This window comes from Convolutriloba macropyga, chromosome 12 (assembly GCF_964194025.1).
Source record: "Convolutriloba macropyga chromosome 12, txConMacr16.3, whole genome shotgun sequence".
In the NCBI taxonomy this organism is placed as follows: Eukaryota; Metazoa; Xenacoelomorpha; order Acoela; family Convolutidae; genus Convolutriloba; species Convolutriloba macropyga.
Window position 1 is genome coordinate 51700846 of NC_134479.1, and position 10792 is coordinate 51711637.

General features: G+C 33.6%; 1 protein-coding gene across 2 annotated transcripts in view; it reads right to left on the bottom strand.

The window, feature by feature from the left end:
- Nucleotides 1–10408, bottom strand: part of LOC142350783 (mite allergen Der f 3-like) — a 33060-nt gene extending 22652 nt beyond the window's left edge. For both annotated transcript variants that reach the window (XR_012760910.1, XM_075402738.1), the window contains exon 1: nt 10102–10408. Coding sequence is in view for 1 of the 2 variants with exons in the window: in XM_075402738.1 (XP_075258853.1) it covers nt 10102–10297 (196 nt within the window). In the remaining variant the exon portion in view is untranslated. The remainder of the gene's footprint in view (nt 1–10101) is intronic.
- Nucleotides 10409–10792: the final 384 nt, after the last annotated feature.

A 10792-nucleotide genomic window follows, 5' to 3' on the forward strand; every position in this document is an offset into this window, starting at 1 on the left:
GCGTAAAACACAAATTGATCACCAAAAACCTTTAACCTGTTACAAAGCGATTCTAAAACCACTGAACTATCAAAACCAAATTTAAAAAATACACATTCTTTTTTAAATGTTTTTGAACCAAAAGGATAGCTTGATTAGAAATTCTTTTCTCACTCCTCAGTTTTTCACTTTCTCCACAACGGTGTATATACAAAAACCAATCTCTTTTCTATCCGCTCTTCAATTTTTCTCAGCAGCCAAATCACTCCAATTCTTTTAACGTGTTTCTTTTCCTGCTTTGAAATGTACTCCAGCAAATTTTGTTTTAAAAAAGAGATTTCTATAATACTCCACTTTGAGTCGTAAGAAAAAACTCTTTACAAACTCTTTGGATTGTAAAAAGACAAAATATCGATACGACCCAACTCTTAGATTGTAAAAAGGCAGCACCGACTACCATCTAATTCTTCGGTTTGTAAAAAAAAATTAAAACTATAGAAATTGGTCGCATTTGGATGAAATGTTTTTACACAACACGGTCTTTTTTAATGATACTGATAAAACGCGCGTGAGTGGCTAATGGTACTTGACATCTGTGAGTGGTGGATGGTAGCAAACATTTTACCCACAAAAACATCTTCGCTATTTCGTCAAGTAACTCAAAGACTCGAAAACAACAAGTTCATCTGGTATGTTGTCATTAAAGTAGTGTCTGGTTCAGAAGAAAATCGAAGAGAGCTGAAAACTTATCGAAGAGTGATGTCACCAAACATTAAGAGTATTGTAAACCAAACATGCCCTCCTTTTGTAAGCCAACTTCCAAGTCAATGAGAAAGTCATACCCAGGTTTAGGTCCAGACCCAAATTGAGCTATGATCAGACGATGCAGACTGAAATGACCTCTGATCAGACTTTCCAGACCGAAGTTACCTCTGATCAGACCTTCCAGACCAAAATGATCTCTGATCAGACTTTCCAGACCAAAATGTCCTCTGATCAGACCGAACCCAGACACTGTCCAGACTATAGTGCGCTTATGATCAGACCCAAATTCAGACCATTGTCCAGACTATAAACAGATTATGATCAGACCATCTTCAGACCATGGTCCAGACTCAATTTCAGACCATTGCACAGACCTTAATCAGACTATGATCAGACTCAAGTGCGCTCAAATTAGTCTGATCAGAGCAAGATTTTAATTATAAACAAATCTCTTAATTTTGCTATAATATATTCATTTCATAAAAACTGGTGTTTGCAGTATTAAAATCATCTAAGGAAAAGCCAATTCTGAAAATATTGCTAATGAAAACAAAACCTAACTGTTGAGAAAAAAATTTTATTTACCGTACCCCTTAGTTCATTTTTCGGACTCAATGGATGAACTTAGACAGCTTTCCACAAGAAACGTCGTGGTCTTCACTTAATCAAAATTTCCTCTTGCGGGGACCGGCATTTGCTATCAGCTGGACTCCTTGTTTCTGATCAGAGTCATCGGACTTTAGATGAGTCTCTGGTCGGAACGCTGCTTTATTGTTGCCTCTTGGCAGAGACAACATCCCTCAATAAAAAAAAACAAAAAAATTGAAAAAATAATGCACTCGAAATCAGACCTTCCAGACCGAATTGACCTCTGATCAGACCGAACCCAGACCATGGTCCAGACTATAAAAACTTTGATCAGACCTTCCAGACCGAATTTGCCTCTGGTCACACCGAACCCAGACCATGGTCCAGACTATAAAGACTATGATCAGACCGTCCAGACCGAATTGACCTCTGATCAGACCGAAATCAGACCATGGTCCAGACTATTGTGCGCTCGAACCGCTTTCCAGACCCTGTAATTTCGGTCTGGGAACACAGGGGTGTGCGCTCAATTGGGTCTGATCATAGTTCAATTTGGGTCTGGACCAAAACCTGGGTAGTGATATTCAGAACAATTAGATCGTGATAAATGAGGATCCAACAACTTGACTAAGTTTTCTGTTTTCAAAAATTGAATGAACAAGTATTTTTAGGGTTAAATTTTTGAACTTATTTTTTAAAGAAAATTATTTACATTTCTACGGACTGATTTTTAAATAAACGCCAGCAAGCAAGGAAACTAATGAACTATATGATAGCTTAAAACGAGGAACTGCGAATGTTAACGCAACAAGTAGAGAAAACTCAACTTTTTCAAACTTTTTTTTCACATTTTTTGTTCTCTTCTCTAAGATGAAATGTTTGTTGTAAAAAATAACATTATTGTTTTGTAAAAAAATCATTGATACAAAATTTATTTATCAAAATTTCCATTAAAAAACATGAAGGAAATCAAGTTGCATGGTGCAGGAGAAGGATGTTTAAGAAATTAAGGTTTGAACATTAGCGTCGCCACAAAACAATAGTTTTGCGCGTTAGTCAAAGAGTGTCTGCTTTATAAATCAGACAGTGGAAACTTTGTGCCTTATTGAAGTGTTTTTTGGTCTATTAGCAAATTTGGAAGGTAGAGTGATTTGTCAAATAAACTAAATTTTTCACCGGAAACCATTCTTTCCCTGACAAAAATTTTACAGTAGCTTATTTTATGTCCAAACAAAAGATACGCGTATTATCTTGTTAGTTGATGTACTAAGTGGCAACAAAAAAGTTTGTTGTACTTTCAGTGGGAACATTTGTCTCAAAAAATTGGTAGAACTTCTTACACAAAATTGTTTTTTTCGCAAAATAATAAGTTAGTTGTAACGTTTTATCAATGTAAATGTTCAATATGAAATAATAAAAACAAAAATTTTGCCATGTTTTAGTGAAGTTAACCCAGAACATGCGCAAATAGCATATCATTCAGTTTGGTTGTTCATAAAATTTTCTGCGAGATAGAAAAACTCAATTACTTTATAATCGCTCAATAATAGATCAAGAGAAGAGCATCAACTAGCGAACACGGGCTTTACTAAATTGCTGAATTATTTTTGCAATTCAGATCAATAGATGTTTTCATTATATCCGCTATATTTCGTTATACTAGTCTGTAAGAATTTTTTGAGGTCTATGATGTTGAGTTTTTGTCTCATTTTCTCTTTTAATTTTGTTTCATTGGCTTTGGATAATTATTTTTAAATAAAACACGAACTTGGATACTCTAGATCTTCATTCGTCTTGAGACCTGGTAAAAATGTGGAATACCAACAAAACTATAACCAGTTTGTACTCAAACTTTCCTGAAGCAGTAAAACAAAGCAACAGGCAAAAAATAGCTAAAACTCGCCTAAAAATTGGCAAAAGTGTCTCAAAAAATCAAAATAGGCATTTAACAAAAGTTTAATACCAAAAACATTCAACTATGTAACAATGCAAATCTAAACATACTAAACTATCAGAATCAATACAAAGTAATAATCAGAACAATGAAATTGTGATAAATATGGATCCAACAATTTGACAAAACTTTTTAATTTCAATTTTTAATTGAACAAGTAACTTTAAAGTTTAAAATTTCAAAAATTTTATGAAGAAAATGTTTCACTTTTCCACAGACTGAGTTTTGGAAAAACTTCCAGCATGCAAAGAAACTAATTAACTATATGATAGCTTAAAATGAGGAACTGCGAAAGTAAGTGCAACAAGCAGAAAAATCTCTACTCCATCAAAAGTGTTTTTAATTCTTTGTTCCCTTCTATAAGATGAAATGTTTGTTGTATATACCATCATCGTTCAATGAGTCAATACCAACAAAACTATAACCAGTTGGTACCTAAACTTTCCTGAGGCAATCGGCTACGTTTCAAATACCACCTAAAGCAGTAAAACAAAACAACAGGCAAAAAATAGCTAAAACTCGCCTAAAATTGGCAAAAGTGTCTCAAAAAATCAAAATAGACATTTAACAAAAGTTTAATACCAAAAACAATATACTCTGTAACAATACAAATCTAAACATACTAAACTATCAGAATCAAATTCAAAAAATATTGCGTAAAAATTATTTAAAACGCTTGTGAACAACAAAAAAAATCGCTCTCCTAGGAATTTTTTCACTCCTCATTTGTTTGCTTTCTTCGCAGCAGTGATACAGACAATAAAAAAACAATCCGTTTTCAATCCGCTCTTCAATTTGCCTAAACAGCCAAACTGCTCTAATTTTTTCAACTTTTTCTTTTCCTGCTTCGGAAATCACATCAAAAAAATTGATAAAGAAAGAGACACCTATAATATACTTCTTTAAGTCCTAAAAAGGCAGCTCCCAAATACAATTCAACTTCTATGAATTGTAAAAAAAAGTATATTGTCGATACAATCCAATTTTTAGATTGCAAGAAAACAGCACCAAATACAATCTAAACCTCCTGTTTGTAAAATAACGTTTAAAAAACTACAGAAAAAGACCGCATTTGGATGCAATGCGTTCATACAACACTTTTTGTTAATGATACCTGATAAAGCGCTTGTGAGTGGCTAATAGTACTTGACATCTATGAGTGGTTGATGGTGCCAAACATTTTACCCTCAAAATCATCTTCGCTATTTCGTCAAGTAACTCAAATACACAAAAACAACAAGTTTAGTTTGCTAGGGTGTTGATAATGGAGTGTTTGGTACAGAAGAAATATCGAAGACAACCCAAAATCGTCACATCTCTTTTGCTAATGTTTTTCAAATGACACCACATTTTGCATTAAAATCTTGTTGTCTTTTCTTGTTTTCGATTAATGATGTCATGGAAACCAAATATGCCTTCTTTCTGAAAGGCAACTCCCGATTCTATGAGATTTATTTTATACAAAGTAATAATCAGAACAATGAAATTGTGATAAATATGGATCCAACAATTTGACAAAACTTATTAATTTCAGTTTTTAATTGAACAAGAAATTTTTAATTTTAAAATTTCAAAACTTTGTTATGAAGAAAATTTTTCACTTTTCCACGGGCTGAGTTTTGGAAAAACTTCCAGCATGCAAAGAAACTAATTAACTATATGATAGCTTAAAATGAGGAGCTGCGAAAGTTAGTGCAACAAGCAGAAAAATCTCTACTGTATCAAAAGTGTTTTTAATTCTTTGTTCACTTCTATACGATGAAATTATTCTTGTGTATACCATTATCGTTCAATGAGTCCAATAAAATTATTAACATTGTTGTTTTGTAAAAACTCGTTGATAAAAAATTTAGTTATTAAGATTTCCAACAAAAAAAGATTGAAATCAAGCTGCAGGTGGAATATTTTTAAACAGCCACCAGAAAGAGACGAGACGTTTCATTATGCTGCTTTCATTTTTTTTAAATTTCAATCTGATTTTCTGGTGTTGGAAAATGATGTTCAAGAAAATAATGTTTGAACATTAGCACCGATACAAAACAATAGTTTTGCACGTTAGTCGGAAAATGTCTGATTTTTGAATTAAACGGGGGGAACTTTGTGTACCATTGCAGTGTTTTTTGGTCAGTTAGCTATTTGGGAGAATGATTTCTCAAAAAGTAAAATGTTTCAACGGAAGCCATTCTTTTTCCTGATAATGTTTTAATATAGTAGCCTATTTTTCTGTCAAAGCAAATGATAAGTGAATTATTTTGTAAGCTGATGTGCAATGCGGCAACAAAAAATAGTTTGTCGTCTGTTTAGGTGGAACTTTCTTTTCAAAAAAAAGTAGACGAAATATTTTTTCAAGTGTTTTAGTATAGTTACCCCTGATTTTGAGCGAATAGCATACTGTAGAACTTGGTTGTTCAAAAAAAATTTTGTGATATGGAAAAAATCAATACCTTCAGAAAAAAATCAAGCAAAAACTAGCGACAACCGGTTTAACTACATTGCTGAAATTTATGCAAATCAGATCATTAGCTGTTTACATTGTAAACTTTTGTTATACTCAAATAAAACACTAACTTTGGATACTCGAGGTCTTCTTTTGTCTCAAACCCCCAATGACCCCACAAAATTTCTTCACCAATCAGATTTTTAAAAAGATTGCGTTTTAAACGCCCAAATAATGTATAAACTGGCCAGGTCGAAAAATGTCAGGAGAAACAGAAAAAAAATTATATCCAAAAAGAGTCTATCGTAATCTATCTGTTCTTTTGTTTAATTTGAAAAGTGTCCTTAACTTTCCTCAGATCCTCATCTAAATTTGAGAGTGAAACAAGATTAATGAATTCAACTAAGAAATCAGTCAGAATCTTTCCAATAGAGTTTGATAGCTCGTAAAGCCCAATAAAAAAATTTCCTTTCTTTTGTCTCTGAGTGTTTTGAATGCCTTCTTTTAAGGAGAAAAAACAACTATAACCTCCCGCGAGTAAATACAATGAGCTAACTGGGAGCAAACATAGGAAACCACTTATTCTTTCATGGTTTTTTCTTCAGGAAAGCCATGAAATTCAAAATGATTTCAGCATGGTGATTTTTTGCGTTTTTCAAGTTTTTTAAATCAACCAATTGTTTGGGAATTTTTTGTTTTTTTGTAAATTCTTTTCAAGAAAAATTATCGAGCTTGCTTGTGCTTAGATTTTAGTGTTTTGTTAAAATTGTAATACTGGTTGTTTTTTATTCTTTTTTATAAATCTATACGGTTTGTTGATCATTTGTAAGTATATGAATCTAGCGCGCTAGATGCCAAGTGAAACATGTAGATGTTTGTTGGAAAGGCAATTAATTTAGTAATTGTAAATATGGGAATCAAGAACTTCGGACTCAAGGTGTGTGTCGCTCTTTGGTCGCAATCTCAATTCATATATTTACCATTACTCGCATGTGAACAATTTTTGCATGCCCTGTAATTTTTTTCTTGCACATTTTTTCTCGCTCTGTTCTAGCGTGAAGAAAACCAGCTGATTCATATCTGTTCAGTGGAAGATTTTGATCCAAGTTCACTCGCTTCCTAAGCTTCTGGTTTTTTTGCTCGCTCAAAACCACAAAAATTGCTATCCGAATCAGTAAAAATTGGGAACAACTATTTTGTACAAGAAACATTTCGAGCATTCAAAAATTGGAGTCTCTATGAGGAGGATTGTTAGCGACTTTAGGACTAAAACTGTTGGCAAAACAAACCACGATAAAAATAAAAGTCATGTACCAAATTTTCAGGAAATTTTGTTACGGAAATTGAAGAGTTTATTAATGTTTTTAAACATAATAATCATAAGCAACCCTTGATTATGAAAACTTAAATGACGGAGGTCAATTAATCCTTTAACTTTGGAGAAAGCCTGGAAATAAACTTGATTCACGTTTTTTTCTGACAAAATTTTTCAAAAATTTCAAAAAAAAATTTCAATATTTTTTTTAAATTCTATATTTAAACTTTTAAACTCCGGCTGATTATGGACATCTTTTTTGTAATTGCTGACGTATTAGACATCAAGCTTGAAAATTTATCGCAAAAACCAATTGATCAGCTTATCGCTAAGAGTACAAAACTGAAATTAGCTCTTTTGAGGCCACATATTAAATGTATGCCGAAAGTCCCTCTTTGTTTTGGTATTCAATTTGGCAATTATTAAATTTTTTTTCAATCTGTTCAAAGTAACTCTAGGTTAGAAGACCTAAATTGGTCAATCATTGATTTTTTTAAGGATTCTGAAAAGTCACTTGCCCAGTCTAGAACTTGATCAAGGAAAACACTATGCTAGATCAAAATTGGGTACGACTTGACCATGCTTAACCAAACAATCTTTGCCAGACTTTATTAACCACCTGGGCTTTTGTTTGACTTAAATTTTGTCAATCTCGACATTTGCTTGACCCAAAATGTTACCCTAGAGTTTTGCTCGACCCCGGATTTTGTCACCCTGGACATTGGCTCTTCCAAAAAAAGTAAAGCTGTAGTTTTGCTCGGTCTTGTGGGGAACTTTTGCTCTGCACTTTTCCTCGACCAAAAATTTTTTTGTCACTTTCACTCACTTCCTAAGCTTCCGGGAAAAAAATCGCTATCCGCGTCAGTAAAAATTTGGGAACAACCTTTTTGTACAACAACAAATAAAGGCACTAAAAAGTAGAGTCTCTATGATGAGGATTGTTAGTGATCTTTGGTTAAAAACGGTTGGTAAAACAAACAACGATAAAAAGGAATGTCACGGAAATTGAACACTTTATTAAGGTTTTTAAACTTTAAACAAAACAATCATAAGCAATTCTTGATTAGGAAAACTGAAATGACGGGGGTCAATTGATCCATTAAGTTTGGCAAATGTAAATGGCATGCCTGTAAAAAAAAACTTGAGTCACTTATTTTTCTAACGAAATTTTTCCCAACGTAGGAAAAGATTGGACAGTTTTTTTGACATCCATCATCAAATTTTTTTAATAAAAATTATAAAACTATGAATATTACTCTATGAAATTCTAATTTTAGATTTCTAAAGTCCGGCTAATTATAGACATCTTTTTTGTAATTGTTGATCTATTAGACATCAATCCTGAAAATTTATCGGAAAAATCAATTGATCAGCTAATAGTTAAGAAAACAAAACTCAAATTATCTCGTTGAGGCCACACATCTGAGGCCACAGATTAAATGTTTGCCGAAAGTTACTCTTTGTACTGGTATTAAGATTGGTAATTACTAGATTTTTTTTGAAATCTGGTCAACAGTAAAACTTGGGTAAAAGACCTAAATTGATCAACTGTTGAATTTTTTTATGATTATGAATAGTCACTTGCCCAGTCTGGAACTTGATCAAGGAAAACATTATGCTAGATCAAATTTGGGTACGATTTGACCATGCTGAACCCAAAGGATCCATGACAAGGACAAGAACTCTGCCAGACTTCTTTGACCACCTGGGCTTTTGTTCGACTTAAATTTTGTCTTTCTGAACATTTGCTCGACTCAAAATGTTACGCTAGAGTTGTGCTCGACCCGTGGTTTTGTCACCCTGGACATTGGCTTGACTGAAACATGTAAAGCAGTAGTTTTTCGGGGACTTGTTGGGAACTCGTGCTCTGGATCGTTCCTCGACCAAAGCTTTTGAGAACAAATGAGTAGAGCAAAGTCAACCATACTTCAAAAACTTTTTCATTGGTCTTCCTTACCAGGTCAAATTCGATGTCACATTATCGGTCGAGGAAACGTTTTTTCATGAGTCTTCATGTTGCCTCAAAAATTTTAAGTGCAATTTGATTGCTCACTATTTCTTCTAAAGTATTCAGCATTTATGCCCCTTCATCTTTAGCGATCATGAAGAACCATCAATCTGTCGCAAAAATATATTTTAAAATCCAAATTCAAAATTTTAGTAGGGAAAACAACTGAATAACGCCTGGTTATCATCAAGGTTAATGCGAAGAAGGTCATCAACATGAAAAATCCTGGTTCATTCGATCAAGTAATGCGGTGATATAAAATAGCTGCGATAACTGTTTTATCTTAGGACTTGCAGATTTTCGGAAGACCTTTGGCAGTTTTCCAACTGCGTTTTAAGTAATGGTTAAGTGACTCTGCTTGAAGTCACTGAGAACTTCTGGCGTTTATCGAGAACCGGGAAGTAGTTTGAGATATTAAGTCAGAATTTCGAAGTGACTTCTTCAGAGTCACTTAACCATGCTTAAAACACAAAACACGCACGTTTTAAAATGACGACAGTCAACGGAATTCGACTTCCGACTAAGTAGCGACTTCTGGTATTTTGACTTCTGGCACTGCAGACTTTCGGCATTTTAAAATGTGCACGTGAGTGTTTTAAGTTGGACTGCAGTAGAGCAATGCTGTTTAGCTTTAACCCGTCCCTGTATCATTGTGTGCAGCAGCAGCAAACAAAACACAAATTTTTCCAAATTTGCAGAAAAGCAGACTGATAAAAAAGACTTTTGCGACCCATGAAAATACCATAATTTACCCAAAATGCCTATGAAATGACTAAATGACTTTTTTCGGCTCATGAAAAACCAAACTCGGCCAAAAATTCCTGTGAAGAGACTTTTGCTTGACCTTAACTGGTTTAATTTTGGTCAATATTGAACATCTCCACGCCCTACTAAATTATTTGGGTCTTTTCATAAGTCAAGTTCTGGACTAGCGGTTTATGTCTAACGCCTTTGATTATAACTTGTTCTGCATTCACTCAATGGAAAAAATTTATTCACTCTTCAAAAAGGCTTATTGTGCCCGAAACGTTACTAGACAATAAAATTGTACTAACTGGACGGGCAGTTTTCTTGAGACAAGGAATCAACTTTTAACTCTTGCAGAACATCAGCGTCTTCCCGTGTAGTTTTATTAACATACCCCATTCCACATACCGCCAGCTGAAAACCCTCATAGTCGTGCTCGCACAGTGGAAGAATGGAGTCTTTTTTGTCTGATAAGATGCTTGGCTTCCTTGATAATTTCAACATGGCAATGTCGTTTCCTAGTTGAGACTTTGACTTGATGATAAAACCAAGTACAATAACTTGAATAATTTGAAAGCATTGTCATTCAGAAAAAGTCAGAAAAAGTCATTTAGAAAAAAGTCATTCAGAAAAAAAGTCATTTAGAAAAAAAAGTCATTTAGAAAAAGTCATTTGCGAATAGAAACTAGCCCAAAATTAATCTAGCGCAAACACAAAAAATATTTCGTAAAAGAATATCAAGGTTATCTTATCTTTGTCTTAAAAAAGTATAAAAATTCAACAACTTCAGCCGCTTTTTCTGAGAAATTATTTTTCAGAGAAAATAATTGTATCAGGATTGCATAAAATTAAAACGTAGCGAATAAAATTCCATATCACGTAGAAATGTTACGGAAAAGTCGTTTAACAAACTTCTATCTTTAAGTTGGCCTTATCAGGAAAGGTATTAAAGAGGACACGTTGGGAATTTTTCACAGCTCAGGAGCAAGTACGAGCGCT